The 21,662-nt window shown below is 47.3% G+C and overlaps 1 protein-coding gene across 2 annotated transcripts in view; it reads right to left on the minus strand.

The window, feature by feature from the left end:
• FRAS1 (Fraser extracellular matrix complex subunit 1) overlaps nucleotides 1-21,662 on the minus strand; it is an 868,026-nt gene that overhangs the window by 119,869 nt on the left and 726,495 nt on the right. For both annotated transcript variants that reach the window (XM_029600388.1, XM_029600395.1), the window contains exons 51-57: nucleotides 20,789-20,902; nucleotides 18,376-18,526; nucleotides 17,169-17,328; nucleotides 16,176-16,344; nucleotides 15,451-15,697; nucleotides 14,503-14,847; nucleotides 4,087-4,247 (exon numbers count right to left, since the gene is read on the minus strand). In XM_029600388.1, the coding sequence (XP_029456248.1) occupies nucleotides 4,087-4,247; nucleotides 14,503-14,847; nucleotides 15,451-15,697; nucleotides 16,176-16,344; nucleotides 17,169-17,328; nucleotides 18,376-18,526; nucleotides 20,789-20,902 (1,347 nt within the window). The remainder of the gene's footprint in view (nucleotides 1-4,086; nucleotides 4,248-14,502; nucleotides 14,848-15,450; nucleotides 15,698-16,175; nucleotides 16,345-17,168; nucleotides 17,329-18,375; nucleotides 18,527-20,788; nucleotides 20,903-21,662) is intronic.

The following is a 21,662-nucleotide window of genomic DNA, read 5'->3' on the forward strand; positions in this document are numbered from 1 at the left end:
ACCAGGAATCAAAAACGCTCCACAACCTCGCTTAGGCGAGAGAAGTGGAAGGCTTTCTAGATTGCAAGAGCGTAGCAATAACCTCGTTTGAATAACCTTTTTCCTTCAGATGCTGCCTTTCAAAAGCCAAGCCGCTAGACAGAATCGATCTTCCTGATCCAAACAAACAGGTCCCTGATGCAGTAGGTTCGGTAGATGGGCAAGCCGAAGAGGACCATCCACTGCAAGGTTTATCAAGTCCATGAACCATGGATGCCATGGCCAGTCCGGTGCCACCAGAATCACCGGACCTGGATGAGCCTCTATTCTTCATAGAATCTTGCCCACCAAAGGCCAGGGAGGAAACATATACAACAGGACGTCCGTCGGCCAAGGCAGAACTAAGGCATCCACTCCCTCTGCTTCTCTTTCTCATCGATGGCTGAAGAAATGTGGAGTCTTGGAATTTCAGAAGGTCGCCATCAAGTCCACGCATGGCATCCCCCACTGACGACAAAGGAGGGACATTGCCTCCTTAAGCAGCTCCCATTCCCTAGGTTCTAGCTGCTGGTGACTTAGGAAATCCGCTTGCACGTTGTCTGAGCCTGCTATGTGCAAGGCTGCCAGGTGCTCCAGATGCTGCTCTGCCCACTCTACCAGAAGCCGGGCTTCTTGTGTCGCGGAATGGCTCTTGGTACCTCCCTGACAGTTGATAGGCCACAGCTGTCGCATTGTTCGTCAAGATCCTCATCGGCCGGCCCTTCACCAAGGAGAGAAACGCTAGCAGAGCCAGACATACCGCTCTGGACTCTAGACGATTGATGGACCAGGAGGCTTCCTTTGGAGACAGGCAGCCTTGCACTGACTGATGCTGGCAGACCACTCCCCAGCCAAATAGACTGGCATCGGTAGTGACGATCGTTCAGATTGGAACACTCCTCGACTCAACTTGTCCTGGCGAAGCCACCAAGAGAGACTGGACCGTACAGGCTCCAGTAGAGGGAGTGCTAGTTGATAACACTCTGACAATGGGTCCCAGCTAGACACTAAGACTGACTGCAGAGGTCTCATGTGAGCAAAAGCCCATGGAACTAACTCAGAGGTAGAAGCCATAGACCCGAGCACTTGCAAATAATCCCAGACCCTGAGAACTCTTTTATTTATTTATTTATTTTATTTATTTATATTCTTTTTTATACCGAAGTATAGCTGAGTGTCTTCACCCCGGTTTACAGTGTAACAACTTCATACGATGGCTAACAACACTCGAACCTGAAGCTTGGCAATGCGCTCCTTGGTAAGGAACACTCTCCCTGCCTTCGTGCCAAAAAGCGCCCCCAGGAATTCCCGAGTCTGGGAAGGAACCAGATGATTCTTGGCGAGACTGACGATCCACCCTAGCAAGGAGGAAGATGAATCCGAGGGATCCCCGGGGTCCTCATTGCTGTCAGGAGGGCCCCCAGCCTGCTGACGACCTCTGCCAGAGGTCTGAGTCTCCAGCGACAACAGGGGAGGAAGATCACTATGTTATTATTTGTAAGGTCTTGGGTGGACCCTTGTTCACTGTGGCAGCTGACCACACCCACGGGGGGAAGTCCCATGAGGGGCCACAGGTCAGGCTCAGCTATAGGACACACAACACAGAATTATCTTTTATTAAACAGAGTTGTGAAGCCACCAGAGGTAGCAGTAGTGAGTAGAGATGGAGCCCAGCTGGGCTTGTAGTCCCTCAGGACACTGGAACAGCGATCCCTCAATAGCTGTGCTGTAGTGGAGAGAAACTGAGATAGTGAGTACAGTGGAGCATACTCAGGGTTCTGGTATAGAGCCTCATTGGTTGAGTACTTACCTTCCGGGAGAAACCGCTGTGTAACACAGAAGCTGGAATAGAGGCAGGCCCTCGAGGAGCGAGTACCTGGTTCCAGGGAACAGCTCTGAGAGAATAGAGATGGTAACTCACTGATGGTGTAGGGCAGCAGTTTCTTCCAAGCAGAAGTGAGCTCAGGCAGTGAGTCCGGGAACATGAGCCCTCGAGGAGCAAGTACCGGTTCCAGTCAGTGACCTGAAAGAACAGAGAGAGGCCCCCGAGGAGCGGGTACCCCAATAGAGTAAGTCCAATTAAGGAGAGGCAGAATAGTTAGATACGGAGAGCGAATCTCATCCATAAGGAGTCCCTTCACCCCTTGCTAACTTGATTAGCTAGCAAACAGAGTAGGCGTTTGTATCCGGGATTCATGACGTCATCACAGGGGGACGCCCCTGAGGTTCGCACCAAAGAAGGAATAAGAAGCAGGGCCACGCGGCGCCCTATGGGAGCTGAACAACATGGCAGGATGCAGCGCCCAAGCTGGACCGGGGACGCCGGAGAGGACGGCAGGCAGACGCCGCGGCAGGCAGACGCTGCGGCAGCCAGACGTCCATCAACCGCGGGAGGAGTTGCCAAAGATGAAAGGAGGGCGGAGTGGAGACGTCGGGCAGCGACAGTCGTAACACACTACTCTCCTCTGTGGCCTGTGCTGCCGCCCGAAATGAAGACAATATGACCATCGTTCCCAAGTTTAACGGGAATGGATCCTCAGAAGTTGACCGCACTGAAGGCTGCTTTCCCAAGACATGGGGAACAATGCCTGTGTCGCCAACGTTGCTCCGCGATGGCCCCTTGCCCCTGGAAGGCATCGGGAGCAAAGGTTGGCACGGGAAAGACGCGAGTGCGTATTCCCGCAGGATGAACAGGCCGCACTATGCTGCATGGCAAAGGAGTCGGGGGAGGGAGGAAACAAACCCTCAGAAGCTGGATTCCAAAAGATGGGGCTGAGGAGAACAGAAAACGCGCTGCCCCTATGCCAATTAGATAGCTCCCTGGTGCCACGAAGCAGAGAAAGCAAACCTCTTCTTTTTTTTTTTATGCAACTTTAAACCAACAGAAAATAAAATGGGCACTTTCCTTAGAAAAAGTATAAGCAGCAGGCTTCTAAAGAGACGACAGGCTCCAAAGATCCCACAGGGCGAGTGATCTGGGACCCCCGGGTATTAGCCCTGTCCGGCCAGAGATCCAAGCAACACAGGATCCCCGACCCCTGCTTGCAAGCCTCACCCACCAGAAGGGATGACCCCCACCAGGGTCTAACAACCATCTGGGAGGCGAAGACAGTATATGCTTTCTTTTTGTTGTTTTAGTCAGACTGCAGGCTTTGCACCTCCACCATCTGCTGGAGACAGAGAAATACTGAGGAACTGCAAGTGGCAGTCTTAAGTGTCAGGGGCAGTAAAAATTTCTCTATCTCCATTTGCTGGAGGGGAGGCAAAACCCAGGAGTCTGGACTGATCTGGGTTCGTACAGGGAACTAAGTTTACCCAGACAGAGCGGAGGTGTTCACAGGGGCAGAGCTGGGGAGGGGACTGCACTTACATGCATATTTTTGCATTTCAAAAGAATGCACATAGAATTTCCTGAAAAATGTCTGCGCAAGGTTTAGCAGGCGGGATAACTTTCAAAAAGGAAAGTATGTGCATACATTCCCTTTGAAAACTGGTTTAGCTACTGTGTGTATTTGCTGTCTAGTTTATGGTGGCTATTATAAAATTATCTCTAAATGTACAAATCAGAGGAAAAAACTGTGGCTTATAGGAAAGAGCAAGAGGAGGCATGACAGAGATGGGAAAGAGTGCACAGTAGAGAAGAGATATCAGTATGGGATTGCTATTTTTGGGTGAAGATAATGCCAGGAACAGACATCTACATGTGACCACTCACTGACCCAAGCATAGAAAAACCATGTCCCGAGGCACCCAGAAAATCTTCACACTACTTGGGAGGGAATCCTGGCTATTGCACAACAGTCATACATTTGGGGGCAATTCACTCCAGGTTTGTGAGGCAGCTATGGTCTGTCACTCCTGCTTGTCTAGAGTCAAACACCCTGTTGAAACACCAATCAGCAAACCTCATTTCTGGCTCTAATAACCATTAACACAATTGTTTTAACATGCTCTGATTTGCAAGTTGACTGATCACTGTCCTAAGTGCTCAGCCCTCCTCCAGCCCTTAGCGACAAATGTACTACATGTGGTATATGCCCCAGACTGCAGCCAGACTGCGCTTCTTACCTCTTCAGTTTTGCCCGGCCTGAACTCTATCTTCTTGGAGCTGGGGATGTAGTCAATTCCTGGAGTAGCAGAAGGTGGATCTGAGGGCCGCGTGGCACACCACACCGAGGTGGGTGCTGACAGGTCTGTGCCGTGCCGAACCACTGGGATTTCAACGGTACCTGTTGCACATGGCAGATTATAACCAGAATGAAATTTTGTTTGGAAGTTCAGAAGCCTACCTATCTGCTCTTCCACAAAGAATCCAGGTGGAAGGCATAACTCAAAAATCAGAGCCATGTCTAAGAGAGCAGGGAACTAGTATTTAGGAGTAAAAGAAGACCATTTTTATGTAAAGTGTAAATCAGTATAAATTTAATAATAAGCAAACAGACAGCAAGAATTAATACACAAAAGTCCGCAGGCTGTTTGAGGAAGTGGAGAACCACAATTCCAGGATTAAATCCTCACATAATCAGAGGACTGTAACAATGAGAAACAACCCACTTATAAAGGAGGATTAACCCTCAATTTCAGGAGACCCAGGAACATTAACCCCCAGGTGGTCCACTTTTGACTGGCTTGCCACTGAGAAAAAAATGTAAATGGTAATTCAGCGAGCATAACTTCTATACATATATGTTTTTCAATCACTATCGCTGCACCACAGAAAGCTGCAGAGACATTTGGTTTTTGACTTTCATGGTCCCTAGGGCAGAGGTACCCCCACCAGAACACTCTGCTCAGCTAAAATTAAGAGGCAGAAAAGCAACAGCAGACTTTAAAACTGAAAGCTACAATGTGCAAATAGGGTTGCCAGCTGCTTTCATTTTTTTTTCAAGGCAGCTTAAACCAATCCTGGCTTTATCCAGCTGCCAGCATGGACTTGTAATTCTGATCTTCCTCAGTTCAATTTGTGAGTGCAATTTTTTTTTTTTTTTACCTTGGACAGAACTTGTGCCATTTCAAACCCATTCAGTGAATGAAACAATCTGCAGCATTTTGGTGGATTGTTTGGTTTTTTTTGTGTGTGTGTGGTTTGTTTGTTGCACAGTGGCGGCCGCGGAACCTTTTGGGATTTTTATGCAGCCCTTAAATTTCCAAACAAACACAAAATACTCACAATTTTAGGTACGTGTGCACAGGGTTAGATTTTTTTTCTTTGGTCCGATTCTTAAATCTGGCCTTAATTTTGTTTTAGAACTGGTACAGAAGGGAAATGTCACCTCAAGCCTACCATCTCTGGTTGAAGACCTTTCAGTGTAAGGATCAATTTAAATCCACTTCGGGATGCAGATATAAAAGACAGTAGCTAAGCTACAGGTGATGGCAATTTTAACAGGATCAGAGCAATGCTCCCTCCAAGGAGTGACTAGGTGTGTACAATTTGTTTTCCATGTGAGCAACAATATTTCTAAACCAATAATTTTTGAGCGCCAGTATTAGCGTTGCATTTCTGTACATGGCACAAAAAAAAATTTATGTGAGCGACTATGTAAAACCTATGAGCGATGCTCCGAAATGTATGAGTAATCGCTCAAGCGTTCACCTTAGAGGGAACTATGGATCAGAGGTGTAGTGCAGTGATGAGGGCTGTGGGCCAACAGCCTGAAAATCTGCCATTTCTATCCTGGCTATCCTTATGCCCTTAGGCAAGTCTCTTCAGCCTCAGCTGCCTCAGGTATTAACTTATAAAATTACTCCCAACAGCCTTCCTAAATTAGGTGGCAAGTGCACACATAAATTACACCAATTTTCAAAGCAGACTTGCATGCATTAAGCCATTTTGAAACTTCTCTCACCTAAACTACCCATACATAATTAAACTTGCTGTTATGCGTTCAGAAAAATTTTCCAAAAATGTAAGCACATACGTTTAAAAATTCAACGTATGTGCATAAGTGCACAACTTTCTCGGGCGCATAATGGCCCCTACCCATGTAAGCTTGCCCACATATCTGGCAGGAAAATTTATTACAGGACATTTGCACAGGTCAAGCACTGTTTTATCTATAGACATGGGCTTTGAAAAAGTCCCTTCCTGACTGTAAGCCCTTTGGGGCAGGAACCCACCTACTGTACCGGACTTGTAACTTGCATGAGCATGGCTTTGGAAAGGCAAATCATAAAATCCAAATTGCCTCTTGGCATTTGATTAAGATCAAACGTGAAGTGTGAATCATGAGCTTAAGGACAGTTTCTTGGCCTTTACACTGAGATTGAGAAGTGTATAATAAGATCAAACCCACTGAGGGAAAAAAACCATTTGGACCATTTATTTATTTATTGTTTTTATATACCGATGTTCCTGTATAATATACATATCACACCGGTTTACAAGGAACTCAAACTGACGCCTCAGTGGGCAGTTTACATTGAAACAAGATAACAAGATAACAGGTAATATGGGGGGGGCAGCGGAACTTGGCAGAGGATACAGAGATTAAGCATAAATAGCTAAATAGAGGTAACTAAATATACAGTAAACAATGACCAAACCATAAGGATTAAACCTCTCATAACGGACCCTTCCCCCCAACCCCCCACCTTAATACATTTGTGTCTAAATTGTAGTGTTATCCTTGCTTCACTGGGTCAGTGCAGTGTCTGATTTAAAATGAATGGTTCTACACAGCACAGAGTGTGCATTGTAATAACACAGGAGTCCGTTGGACTATCCACCTTCTTCATCTCAGATCCAGCAATTAGAGACTTTTTAGCAAACACAGGTTTACCCTGTCCATATATGTCTTCAGTGCCACTTCTTGCAGCATGTCTAGTAACAAAACAAGTTCCCTGTACATATCCAGATCAGACCAGACTCCTGGGTTTTGCCTCTCTTCCAGCAGATGGAGACAGAAAGTTTTACTGACACTGCTACTTAACCACATGTGCCATCTGCAGTTCCTCAATATTTCTCTGTCTCCAGCAGATGGTAGACGGTGAAAAACCTGCAGTTCTGCAATCTGGACAATTTTTGGTTTTTGAGCCTTCCTCCCGGGAGTTTTTGGATGTTGGTGGGTCCTTCCCCGTCTGGTTGAGGTGACCCTTTAGTATGCTCGATCCTTGCGCCGTTGGGTTTAAATCTGGTGGTCCAGATCTCTCCCCTTCACAAGGCCGCTCAGACGGCTGCAGACTCGGGGTAATTTTTCCTTCTTAGGCACTCTATTTTTGTGTCCTTGAGCCTCTCTTCCCAGCCTTGGAGGAAGTTTGAATAAAGTTTAAAAAAACCCTAAAAAACCAGAGCCTCAGGCAGCAGCACAGTTCTGCTGTGTGGGCGACTTCCTCCTCTTGATTTGGTGGCTGGAGTGTTTGGCTGGTGGTGCTAGCTCGTGTTGTTTTCCTGCTCTGAGGTGGGTTTTCTGGCACCAGTGATGGGCCACGGGTCGGCATGCTGTGCATGCGGCTCAGTGTGGTTGCGGTTTAATAGGCTCGGCTTGTGCTCCGGCTGTTTGGCGGGTGAATAGGGCTTGTCCAACGGCCGGGTGTGCGAAAAAAGAGGCGGAGGACTCCCACTCCTGCATCTCTGTGAGGTTCACTCCAAGGTAAAGATCCCTTCCCGCTCAACATGGGAGCAGCGGCCATTTTAAATTTGCTTTCAGCCATTCCTGTGTTGGGGGGGGGGGGATGTCCCCCGTGGTTGTCCCTGGCGTGTTCAGGCTTCGGAGAAGAGGTTCTCATGCTGCCCTTCCCTGGGCCTTTTTCTGCTGGGGATGGGGTTTCTAAGCCATTTTTGGCTGACTGTGTGTTGCTGCTGCACGAGGTGTATTTGGCCAAGCAGCAAGCAGATTGTTCTAGCATGGATTCCCGGCTCCAGTTGTTGAAGGGGTGTGCTGTGCGGCCCAAGCAGAGTTCTTCGGGTAGAAAGTGCATTTCCCCATTGAGTTGGGGCCTCCATCGGGTTCAGGGCCAGCTGGTGACAACTCGGAAGACTCTGAGGATGCCACAGTGGGGACAGGAGACCCTGCTGGCAATGACTTGTCAGTAGATCTGGCAGCAGGAGGTGTGGGTCTGGTAGATGACCTGAAGGTAGTTCATCTTTTTAGAAAAGAGGAACTTGATCCTTTAATTCCTCAGGCTACTCAGGTGCTGTGAGTTAAAGTTCCTCAGGAGGAGTTTGATTTGGAGTGGGTGGATCCAGTCTGGATGGGCTACGGAGTCCCCTAATGGCCTTCCCTTATCACAAGTCAGTGAAGAGGTTGGTTGACAGTGAGTGGAAAACTCCTGACTCAGGTTTAAAGGTGGGAAGGGCCATGGCGAAGCTCTATCCATTGCCTGAGCAGAAGCTTGAGCTTTTTGCCCTTCCTAAAGTTGATGCTGCGGTTTCGGCGGTTACTAAAAAGACTACCAACCTGGTTGTAGGATCTGCAGCAATGAAAGACGTGCAGGATCGTAAATTGGAGGTACATCTCAAGAGGACATTTGAGGTGTTGGCCTCAAGTTTGCGCATTGCTATTTGCACTACTTTTATGCAGCGTGCTTGCCTGCGCTGGGTACAACAGATGCAGAAAAGTCTGTCGAAGCGAGGCGGACAGGGCTGAGTGTGTTGAGGAAGCAGTGGCTCACAGGGCGGATGATTTGGACATTCTCTCGGATTATGGTGTCTGTGCCTTTACCAGAAGATTGCTTTGCTTGCGTAACTGGTCGGCAGATGTATCTTCTAAGTCTCAGCTAGGTTCGCTGCCCTTTAAAGGCCGGCTCCTGTTTGGGGAGGACCTGGAACGGTTGATACAATCTCTAGGTGATAATAAGGTTCTCAGATTGCCGGAAGATAAGCCTAAGGGCAAGAGATTTTTTCAGGTTCGTTCCCATTTTCGGGATGTTCAGAGGTCTCATCTGGCAAGGGCAGCGCAAGGTCTGCAAAAGCAGTTTTCCCTGTGAGGACAGTCCTGGGGTCAGTCCTTTTGAGGAACTAGAGGCTGTTCAGAGGTGCTGCTGGTGCTAGTGCAGCTGGAGTTAAGTCCTCGCAATGAGGCCAGGCTGGTCAACTCCATTGTTCCTATTATAGAGAGTCACCTAGTGCGGTTTTACGCAGTGTGGGCCAAAATTATTCAGGACCAGTGGGTTCTCAGTGTGGTAAGAGAAGGCTATGCTTTAGAATTTGCTCGTCCAGTCCAAGATTTGTTTCTGGTTTCCCCTTGCAGCTCTGTAGCAAAACAAGTGGCAGTTCGAGAGACCCTGGACCATCTGCTAAGCCTGGGGACGGTGATTCCGGTTCCTTGCGGGGAACTAGGCTTGGGAAGGTATTTCATTTATCCTAAGGTCATTGGGTGCGGGATTCACAAGGGAGAGTTTCTGGCATCTCTGGATCTGATGCGTAACTGCACATTCCCATTTCTCCAGACTCCCAGCGTTTTCTGTGGTTCATGATTCTGGGTCACCATTTCCAGTTTCAGGCCCTTCCTTTTGGAATGGGGATGGCACCTTGCACCTTCACCAAGGAAATGGTGGTGGTGAAGTGGCTTTGTGTTAGGAGGGTGTACTGGTGCATCCTTATCTGGATGACTGGCTTATCAGGGTGAATTCGGAGGGTCTTTGTCGCCAATAGGTTCAGAAGGTAATTGGTATTCTCGAGCCGCTCGGCTAGGTAGTAAATTTGGCAAAGAGTCACATGCAGCCATCACAGTCCCTAGAGTATCTGGGAACCCAATTCGACAATCTGGAAGGCAAAGTATTTCTCACAGAGGAGTGTATTCAGAAGCTGCAGGGACAGATTCGGCACTTGTTAGGGTTGCCAATGCCCAAGGTCTGGGACTATTTGCAAATTCTGGGCTTTATGGCTTCAACTCTGTAATTGGTAGCGTGTGCATCTGCTCATATGAGACCCTTACAGAGGGCTCTTTTGGCATGGTGGAACCCCGTCTTGGAGGGGTTTCATCTTCCTTTGCCACTCAAGGGTGCTGCACGGGAGTCTGTCCTGGTGGCTGCTATGCTCTAATCTTGTTCGAGGGAAGACCTCGAAGTTCCAGATTGGGTGGTGGTTACTACCAATGCCAGTCTCTTTGGTTGGGGAGCACTTTGTCAGCTGCAGTTGGTGCAAGGTTGTCGGTCCATGAGTCTGCTTGGTCTATCAATTGTTTGGAGACCAGAGCGGTACGCTTAGCCTTACAGACTTTTCTGCCATTGGTGAGAGGTTGTTTGGTGCGGGTCCTGTCGGACAATGTGATGGCAGTAGCTTACATAAATCGACAGGGCAGAACCAAGAGCCGAGCAGTGGCTCAGGAGACACAAGAGTTGATTCTTTGGGAGGAGCAACACCTGGAGTGGATAGGGACGTCACACATCACCGGTGTCGAAAACATTCAAGCGGATTACTTTTCACTTTTTCAGGGTTTTCTAGTTGGCACCATAGCAGTGCATGAAAAGATAGTATACATGTTGATATATTTGCTTTATAAGATGTACTTTGAATGTCTTTTTTGTCATGCAAAATCTTATTACAAATGCATAATTTCTAATTGTGTATGTGTTGCGGGGGGTGGGGGAACTGGGGGGTACAAGGCTATAAGTTTTGCCTAAGATGCCTCATACCCTAGCAGCAGTGCTGGCTGCGCTGGCTCCATGTGGGAGAGCAGAATTCCATCTGCAGCTGTGCACACACAGGCAGGCTCTCCCTAGCCTCAGCTGCGGCAGTGATGCGCATAGTCTTGACATGGCTTAATTTTCTTTTTCTTAAATCCTAGAGGAAGCAGGCAGTAGGGATCACTTCTGATCTCCCTCTCTAGCAGTATGTAGGCAGAGCAGAGCCTAGGGAACTATAAACGCAGCAGACTGTATAGGACTGGGGGAAGCCCTGAAAAGTGGAGGAAAGCAGCTGTAATAAAAAAGGGGGGGGGGGGGGGGGGGGGGGGTGGTGAGCCAGAAAGAGGTTTCTGTGCAGTGTTAGTGAGGCTTCTGTCTGAGGTGGCTGGGCTGAGCTTTGAGAGGGATCTAATGTGGATCTAATGAGTCTTCTGGAGAGTGAGGGTGCCAGGAAGGGGTGAAAATGAGAAAGGAAGGGGGGCTGCTGCAAGCTGAGGAAAGGCTGGCAACAAGCTTCAACTTTTACATAATGATGCAGCAGTGCTGGGGGCAGGAGGACACTCACTGAGTCCAAAAGAAACAGCACAACAGCAAATGCCTGTGTGTATTTGAACCACTGCTGGCAGGGTGGTTGTCTCACTACTCAGCAACTGGTTCAAGAGCAGATTGGTTGGCAAAGACTAGGCCAGGAATCCAGAATATATGAGAGATGTATCCAGAAATGTGTGTGTGTGGGGGGGGGGGGGGGGGGGGCAACCAATTGCCTGGATAGGAGGGGGGACTGCAGCTCCATTTGCTCACCTCCAGTCTAGGGTGGGCTCTACTTAGTTTGTTAGGAAAAATGTGAAATTTATGTTGGAAATTCTTTTCTAAATTTTGCCAGGCTTAGGTCACAAGATGCACATTTCAATGATTAGCTCGGTGTGGTTTTGGGAGCTTTTAAAGTATGTGCCTCAAAGAAAGCGCACACATGAGTCAGATACCCCGTGGGCCAGTTTTGGAAACATCACCGGGCTGATATTTGCCTGCAATCCACCCCTGGTTCTACCGTATGTCTTTCCTCCTTGGCCGCTCATGGGCAAGGTGTTGCGTCGCACAGAGAAGCATCAGGGTGAAGTGGTGTTGGTGGCTCCCGAATGGCCACATCGTCCGTGGTTTGCAGATCTAATCAACTTGGCAGTCGACGGCCTGATTCACCTAGGTCACCTAGAGGGCCTGCTTCATCAGAGACCCATATTTGGGTGAAGATTTGAGAAGATCTACTAATCTTTTGTACATTCGGGTATGGAAGGTTTTTGAGTCCTGGTGTTGCTCTAACACGGTTTGGCCTCTCAAATCTTCAGTCTCTGACCTTTTGTCTTTTCTTCAAGAAGGTTTGGTCAAAGGGTTGGCTCTGAGCTCGCTTAGGGTCCCAGGTGGAAGTTCTGGGTTGTCTTCGAGGCAAAATAGAGGGCTCTACTTTATCGACTCATCCAGATGTTGTTCGCTTTCTTCGGGGGATGAAGAACGTACGCCCACTGGTATGGAAGGTTTGTCCATCCTGGAATCTTAATATGGTCCTCGGAGATTTGTGTGAGGCTCCCTTTGAACCGCTCAGAAGAGTACTCTTAAGGACTTGACTCTTAAGGTTGTTTTCTGGTGGCCATATGCCCGGCTAGGAGAATTTCTGAGTCGCAGGCTTTGTCTTGCCGTGATCCATTCCTTCAGATTTCGGATTCAGGTGTGTCATTGCGGATAGTACCTTCTTTCTTACCTAAGGTGGTTTCTGCGTTTCATGTGAATCAGACAGTGGAGCTTCCCACTTTTCCTAAAATGGACGTTTCCGCCCCTCTTGCAAGGGAGCTTAAATTGTTGGATGTCAGGAGAGCGCTATCGACATATCTCTGTTATGGGAACCGGCCACGGTATGCCGCAACCTACTCCCTCCACTTACCGCCGCAGCCCCCCACCGCTCGTCAGCCCAGGGAGTCTCGCAGCTGCAGAGACGCCTCGGTCGGTGTGCTCTCCCGGCTTCAGGTTCCTGCCAGGCATCTGACGCTGCTGCTCCTTCCTGGCCATGCGCTCCACCCGCACAGGGCCTCCGCCAGGCCTCTGATGCCACTGCTCCTTCTCGGCCGGGATGTGGCGGTGCCCTGTCTGGTCCCGCATGTACATCTCATGCGACCTCTGACATTTAAAGGAATCGCTATGGGACGTGCCAGGGCTTCTCCCTTCTGACCCGGGTCTATTTAAGGCAAGGCCTTCCTGCAAGACCTTGCCTTGGCTACTCGGCTCCTACTTGTGTTCCTGGAAGTTCCGTTCCTGCGTTCCTGCTTTCTGACCTGTCTGTGCTAGACCTCTGCTTGTACCTGACCTCTGAGATACACTGCCCGCCAAGACCTCTGCTTGTGCCTGCCCTCTGAGATACACTGCCCGCCAAGACTTCTGCTTGTGCCTGGCCTCCGAGATACGCTGCCCGCCAAGACCTCTGCTTGTGCCTGGCCTCCAAGATACGCTGCCCGCCAAGACTTCTGCTTATACCTGGCTTCCGAGATACGCTGCCCGCCAAGACCTCTGTTTGTGCCTGGCCTCTGAGATACACTGCCCACCAAAACCTCTGGCTTGTGCCTGGCCTCAGAGATACGCTGCCCGCCAAGACCTCTGCTTGTGCCTGGCCTCCGAGATACACTGCCCGCCAAGACCTCTGTTTGTGCCTGGCCTCTGAGATACACTGCCCACAAAAACCTCTGGCTTGTGCCTGGCCTCAGAGATACGCTGCCTGCCAAGACTCTGCTTGCACCCGACCTTTGAGCTACACCACCTGCCTAGCATTGCCAGCTCCTGTCTCTGACTCACCACCGCCTGCCAAGAGCTACGCTGGCACCCGAACTCTGTCACCTGAGACCCCACGTAAGTCCAGCCAGCCCTGGTTCCCAAGGGCTCAACCTGAGGGGAACGTGGGCTGGTAGTGGTGAAGCGTCAATGGGGTCTCAGGCTTCTCATAGCCTCGCCTGCAAACAGTGGAGGCCTGTGGGGCTCCTCCCCACAGGTGGTACCAACTTCCCCCTTGGCCCAAGGATCCACGCGCCGTAACAATCTCAATGTGACTAATGACTTCAGAAGGTCGGATCATCTTTTTGTTCTGTGGAGTGGGCCGAATAGAGGTTTGAAGGCAACTAAGGCTACTATTGCGCGTTGGCTTAAGGAAGCTGCTGGATCCACTTATATTACTAAGGGTCGTCTGATTCCTGAGGGCTTGCATGCTCATTCTACTTGTTCTCAGGCTGCCTTGTGGGAAGAGGCAGCCTGCAGGAGATTTGCAAAGCAGCGATGTGGAAGTCACAACATACTTTTGCAAAGCACTATCAGCTGGATGTGGGAGACATGGGTTCCCCATATTTAGGCGAAAGTGTTCTGCGAGCGGGACTCTCCAGGTCCCACCCTGAGTAGGGAGCCTGGGTACATCCCAGGAGTCTGGACTGATCTGGGTACGTACAGGGAAAGGAAAATTGGTTCTTATCTGCTAATTTTTGTTCCTGTAGTACCACAGATCAGTCCAGAACCCGCCCGATCTGTAAAGGGGGAGAGTCGTCCGCTCATTCTGTTTTTATAATATTGAATTCAGACTTGTTTAGAAAAAAAGAAAAGAGAAAAACATTTTTAAGGTTTTGAAAGTTTTGGAAAGATTTTATGATTGCCTAGTTTTTTGCTTGGGTACAGTTAAATACTGAGGAACTGCAGGTGGCACACGTGGTTAAGTAGCAGTGTCAGTAAAACTTTCTCTATCTCCATCTGCTGGAAGAGAGGCAAAACCCAGAAGTCTGGACTGATTTGTGGTACTACAGGAACGAAAATTTGCAGGTAAGAACCAATTTTCCTTTAAGGTGTAGGACTCGAAGACAGCAGTAATACCACACAGCTGCTTCCAAAATGTACCTGCATCTTCACTGACAGTGAACATTGCATTTCCCAGGGAAACTGTGGCTGCATCATTGGGGCCGCTAATGAGAACCTTGGCAGAAGCAATGCTCCCTATCCGGGCATTTGCAGAAGCATCAGCAAGGGCGACTTCAAACTCCTCCTCCTCTTCATATTCGCTGTCATCGATCAGTTTGATGTCACAGGTTGACATGGTGACCCCAGGTCCAAACACCACGCGGCTCTCACTGGACATCCCCCTGGACTTAAAGTCAGAGCCAGATTCGAGTGCATGCAGGCTGCTGCCTTGGGCGGATTGTGGCACAGTGTAGCAAACAGCAGACACAATGCTGCTGGAGTCCCCTGAAATAAAGTTAACAACAATGATATTAATAATATTTTGCACTCCTTCGTCTAAGTTGTCCTCTGCTGCAATTTCTATAGCAATAATTCACTTGTTTCTTTCAAACTGGTAGTGACGGATGGACACAGGAAGTGGATTGGATGGCCAGCTACAGCCAGGAAGTCAAGGTTAGAGCAGGTATATAAACCAGAACTACGCTCTCACCCTTGAAGTGAAGTCTCTGGAAGGCAGGCTAAAGTACACTTCCTGGGCAGCCGGTGAAAGTTTCCTCTGCTGCTACCCAAACTGCAGCTGTCAATTGGACAAATTTCAGGCACGCTATATTGGTGATGTAGTGCTGTGCTGATATCTAGCAGTAAACCCAACATCGGCTGCAAATGGTACACAGGTACAATTTCAAGTGTCACAGCTGTTATTTGGCAGATGAGGTTGCCTACCCTACTGACTCAAGACAGAATACGCTGTCAGATGATCTGCGTTCACCAAAAGCAACAATATGTCACTACATGGAAGAACAGATGGGATTTAGCACTATTAGAATATATTTTGATAATTCTTGCTACTTTAATCACAATTTTACTGTATGAAAAACAGAAACATACCTTTTCTCTCAACGGGAACAAACAGGAAGCCAGAGCTTTCATTAGTGCGGTACGTTTTCTTGTCAAACTGAAGGGTTGGCTCATCCTCTGTGTCGTTTATGTAGACTTTGGCCTTGGTGACCTCCCCCAGCAAAGCATAGGCTGGCATGCTGAGCTCCACGGTGAAGCTCTCAATGTTCTCAAAGACATCATCATCATTGATGAATATGGCACAGGCCTTCGTGTCCTCCCTCTCATCAAACTGTACCTGGAAGGCACCAACCAAACATCACGTAGGCATGCGGATTCACACTGAAGAGCTGCAAGCAGTCCTAACACTTTTAACAAATGCTTACTTTTGCTTTTTAACCAATCCCTTTCCATGTGCTTTCTTAACAGCCTGATAATTTGCAGCTCTCCCCTTTCCTGCTAATGCACCTTCTGCCTGCCTGAAAAAATCTCAAGCACTTTTGCTCTTCCAGTTTATTTGGAATATTATATGAATTGATTTTATCTGAAAATGCTGATCTGTTTCTAGCTAGAAGACACAAATATCCTGGTGGTGCCAGTCCAATCCGAAAAGGGCTCATTCCAATTGTTTCTTTCCTGCAGCTCTGCCCACAAGGTGCAAGAGCCACTAGGAGAAAAGATTGGCGAGTCATACGCAGAACGTTACTTGGCATCCTGAACTGGGCCGCTGTAGATTTCCATCTCAATCGTCTGCCGCCTCCTTCCCTAATGCTCACCTGGCCTGCATACTCCATGTAGTCTTGCTGCCCAGGCTTTGAGCCCATGCTGGAGCTGGAGGTGGCACTGCCCTGTTCTGTGCGGCACAGGACGATGGCATACTGGTTGAGATTTCCACTTCTCTTCACGGTTATGCTGACAGAGCCTGCTTTCTCACTGACATTGTAGCTGTAAATACAAAGCATGAATGCATTCACTTTTTGCTGATGCTGAAAACGTGGTTTGCCTCAGAATATCCACTAACAATATTTCCGACGGTTTGAAAGAGACCTTAGAGAGGCAGAGATCTGCACAGCAAAAAAGTGCTATGTGGGGGCCAGACTGACTGTCTCGCAGCACTGCGGCGTGCAGACCAGGGTTTGACTCCTGGGCTCAGCTGCTGCTCCTCCTCGTGCCGGCAAGTGCTGGGGGCATCATTCGGACTCCGGGGGTGAAGAGTTCCAGTCGTCACTCAACATCACCACCTACTGGCTGGCTCCAGTGCGCACTTGCCAGGGATTCGAGAGAGAACCATGCTCCATGGTTAGATGGAGCACTGCTGCTGCAATTTCTGGGTTAGACAGGAAGGGGCAAGGGATTAAAAATGGAGAAAAAACACCAGGTAGCTGTGAATGAAGGTCCATGGTGTCTCAGCCTAAGCTCCCCCTCCCCTATTAGAAATGACCACGAATAGGGTTAATGTAGATTCAAAATGGGCAGGAAGGTGAAGGAGTAGGAGGAGGCTGCCTGGCCGAAAAATGTCAATGTACTTTATTTCTGGACATTGTACAAGAGACTCTTTCAGAGTTGCTTTTCAATGGATTCTTTCAGTTAAACAGATCTGATCCTTCACGTTTATCACCAATACCACTAAGATCAAACAGCTATACTGCAAATCACATTGAACGTTTTTCAGAGCCATTCTTTTATCCTTACCTGGGTGACTCTTATTTATTGGCAAACCAATACCAGCTTCCGCCCACAGTCTGGTATCTGAGGTGTCCTCGACTTACCTGGTGTATTTAAAGCTGATGAGAGACCACTGGATGTGGAAGACATTGTCATTGACTACGTTGGGCTTGCTGTCTTTCACGAGAAACTTGAAAGTGTCCGTGGTCTCCTGAATCTTCTCTTCGTGCAGTACATATCGAATTAATCCCAGGTTCACATCCTCTATGTGGGCCCAGCAAGAAAGAATTTTAGTATGAATTTCATACACAGATGCACTACAGAGTCAATCCATACTCAATCTCATTTACTTTTGAGTCAGATGGTTAAGGGGCTCCTTGGATATGAAACATATCTTGCAAAGCCTCATGCTTCCCTGGGTCAGAAAGGAAGCAAACTGCAAGATAGATTTAGGGGAGGGAATGGATCTGAATTTCAGGTGTTACAAGATGCTGTCCGTCCAACAGGTGCTCCCACTAAAACAAGGGAAACATTTCCCAGATGGAACTCGGCAGTCTGAAACAGACTACTTGCTTGAGAACCACTTTGAGACTGGAACATCAGACTGCAGTGGGGTTTCTGCTGGCAGAAAGGCATGATTAACATTGTATATAGCCTTCATGGAAACAAAAAGTAAAATTAATCAAATTTTTAAGACAAACAGATCAATTTTGAACCTTGGCAGGCTGATGCCACAGGGATTATTCGCCCTGCATGGCGTGGGCCATCCAGTGCTCCTATCATGTCACAGGGGCCGGCCAATGGTACAGATACACTGTCACATGCTAAGGGCAAAGTCTGAGGCAGAGTCTTCCGATGGAGGGGCGTGCAGCATTTCCTGAAAGGCCACTGAGGAACTATGGTGAGCTGCATTTGGAGCTGAAGGTGGTCCTGGGAAGGCTGCAGTTATCAAGAGTGTCTGAAGCTGTGACAGGTGCTTGCCTAATTGCCCCCTATATGATCCTGTCCAGGTCCCCGCAAGGACACAGATGAGGAACTTTTTCAGGAGAGGGGACACTGGCCCTGAAGCTACAGGGGACAGAATGGGTAAAGGGGCTGATAGAAGGCACTGTGATGTCCACTGCAGAGAGGACGATGTGCTGTGTTTCTTGATGCAGCTAATACAGGCTCTTCCAGCATCAATGGCAACTGTGCTAACGTCAAGGGGAGGAGTTCCTGTGCTGATATGCAGCCAGGGCTAGGACACTCTCTATATATGGTGCCACGTTCATCCTACTTGTTCATGGAAAGTACCAGATTCCACTTCCTTACCTTGGGAGAACTTAGTTATAGATGTTCCAAGTTTCAGCTTGTTCTCCAAGTGCCCATGCATGGGCCCATCTGTTACTTCGTAAATCAGTTGATTGTCCTCAGTGTCAGGATCCATGGTCATTAGCTCCTTCTTGGTGATCAGATTTGTTGCCTAGAACAGAGGCACATTTTACAAATAATACAGAGGGAAGAACTGTTCCTGAACACAAGGTGACAGAGAGGAGACAAGATGCATGGATTACTGAGTCCACAGGCAGCAAGGATGTCTACACAATGAAAGAAACTTGGTTTACCATGAATCCCGAGAAGAGGAAGATCCCTAAACATATGCCTATATATTCTTTTAGCTCTCAGGGGGATGGGGGGGATAAGGGAGGACAGGAGATATTTTAAAGAGGAAATAGTACTACTGTTATTTATTTATTTAAATTCTTTTCTACACCAATTTCAGGAGTGCTGCTTTTCATTCCAATATGACTTTCATCACTTGTCAGGAATGTTATACAGAGCATGATTACAGATTGAAATATGAATGAAAAGAAGAGAAAAATCATGACAAGAGGCAACAGTGAAGGCAGTGAAAATAAATAAAAGCATGTAATGATGAGCTCAGATTGATTCCTTACAATGGACCTTGTTCAGAAAGGACTTTTCCCCATTCTGTGCCTATGAGAAAAAATCTTAACTGAATAAAACCTAAATCATCACAAAAGGAAATGATGTGATTTTACACTTTATCAGAGATAAATCAAAATAGGAGGCTCTATGAAGAGGGGCACCTATTTTGTCAGGCCCCAGGCTAATGGGCAATTTAACACTTGTACTGAAAATATTTTTTTTAAATGATATAGGGGATTTGCACGAAGCTTTTAAGGATGTTGAAAGATAGTCTTCAAGGCTGAAAATGGTGTTTTAATAGAGCCAGAAAAGTGACTTTATATGAACATGTATCTGGATCACCAATAATTTTCTTACAATTTGGCAGGGCCAGCAGTTATTGAGAAGTTATTGTGCAGCGTGTTAGGCCCAACGAAGTCTGCAGCACACGGACACAGGAAAGGTTGCAAGAGTGGTTTTATTTATAAACGATAATGAACTTAACACAGTGCATGTCTTATGATAGGTAGGGGCAGGCCTATACTCAGTCCATAATACCAGTACAGGTCTCAGGACCATAGAATCTCTCCATAAAATACTAACACAGTTTGCAGACAAGCGACTTCCACAATACAGTATCACGTTAACATATCTTGGTAGAAACTCATGGGTCTCCTCTGGGATCCCACTGTGCCATCTAAATGCTGAGAACACCTGTGAGGTGTCCCAGCATTCCTTTTGAGTCCCCTGAGGACTAATCCCGATCCTTAGGGGTGAGGCCATGTAGTAGGCTGTCTTTAATGTGGAATTAGCTTTGTCTGAGCCATTCTGTGGCTCAATCAGAAAATCCCAGCCCTGACTCATTCAGACCCTGTCTCAAAACCAGAGATTATGCCTTCTGCCCTAACAGAGTGGAACAGCAACTGAAGCTAAAAGCTGGGGGTGGGGGCTCACTGAATAAAGCAGGCTGTTAGGTACTGATCAGCATTTTTCCAGCAATATCTTTGCCTCTAATCAATACAATCAGACATTGCTGTAAAAATAAAAATAAATATTCACCTCACTTTTAATTCTGAATTTTATTTTTTCTGCAAGACTATCACTGTCTGTATCAGCACTATATAAATAAATAAACACCTAATTTAAATACTAGGATACCGTGGATGTCAGGCTCTATGGAACTTTTACCTCTAGGTTGCCAGTTTGAATTTGAGTACAGACTGAAAGCCAGTCTCATCTGAGAGGTATTTGGTGGTCTGTATGAAGTGACCTGCTGACCTGAGCCCAGTTGCTAACAGACAGATATTTGTATCTCGACGGCACTAATTTGCACCTATGATGCAAATGTAGCCCAAGTTCTCAGGTTGAGCTTGGAATGGAAAATGAGCCCTAAAGGTGGCTAAGGCCTCCCGGCAGAGCGGTGTGAGAGAATCACGCAGCTGCTGCAAAGACTTTACCTGAACCATGGAGACAAAACATGTTCTCATCTCAGGGCTGCCTATTTGGCACTTTTCCAAAGCTCGACATCTGCTAGAAAAATTATATTTCAAAAGATGTTTTAAAAAATCCTACCCACACATAAAATGTATGCACTAAATAAGTTTGTCATGCTTCATTTTTTTTTTGCTGAATTGCATTCTCACTGAAGCATAACAAATTGGTATATGTACATAATGAAAAAAACATTTAATTTGAACGTTAAGGTTTTCTTGTGTCCTTCAGAATTTCTTTGTTTTGATTTAACCATCAAAGGACTCTTTAACAGAAAAGAGCAATAAGCCAAACAACAGGTGGCGAGTGAATACAACAGGTCTACCTTGCCATCCATGTACTCCAGCCACTGAAGACCCAGGTTGGTAACAATTCTCGGGGTCCCATCATCCACGGGGAGGATGTCCACGTTCATCTTCTGAGGCACTGCTGTCACTATCTGACAAGTGACAAGGATCAGATGGTCATCATGAAGTTTGCATCATACTTTTAACTGATTAAGAATGTTTCTGTGTGCAGGAGAATTTGGGAGGTAAGCACTTTTGGCAGCGTTATGTGGCTAATATAGCTGGATAACTTTAGGGACGCTAAAGACCAGCTAACTTTAACATAGCCAAGTATATTCAGTGGCGTGCCAGCACTACTGAATATTCCTGAAACGTCAGCCAGATAAGTTTATCTGCTAGCCAGCCAGTGGCTCAATATAGCCCTCATAGTTAATGTGGGGGCAGTTTTCAAGCTGTTTGCACTGGAACAAAGACTGCCCATACGTTTTACTCTCAAAACTAAAGTGCATGTGCATTCTGGCTTTGAAACTTCCTATGGATATAAAATATGCACGGTCCCGTGCACCTGCTATTTCTGCAGATAGAATTTTGCTGGAAAAGTACATGGGATTCTATGAGCCTAACTTTCAAACCTATCCGCTGCACAGCACTTACACATATAAGAAGATGCGTGGAGACTAATGCTAGTATTTTATAAAATATGCACAGAGAGCTGAACAGTTTATAAAATACTGTGTATCTCCGCTCCAAACGTAAGCGCGCATATTTCAGTTTTGCATATATTCCCAGTGGAAGAAAATGCATACATTCTATACATATTTTATAAAAATACATGCACATATTTTAAGCACATAAAAATATAACAAGTACGTATAATGGTTGTGATTTATATGCAGAGTCATTTTGAAAATA

Source organism: Rhinatrema bivittatum, chromosome 1, assembly GCF_901001135.1.
Source record: "Rhinatrema bivittatum chromosome 1, aRhiBiv1.1, whole genome shotgun sequence".
In the NCBI taxonomy this organism is placed as follows: Eukaryota; Metazoa; Chordata; class Amphibia; order Gymnophiona; family Rhinatrematidae; genus Rhinatrema; species Rhinatrema bivittatum.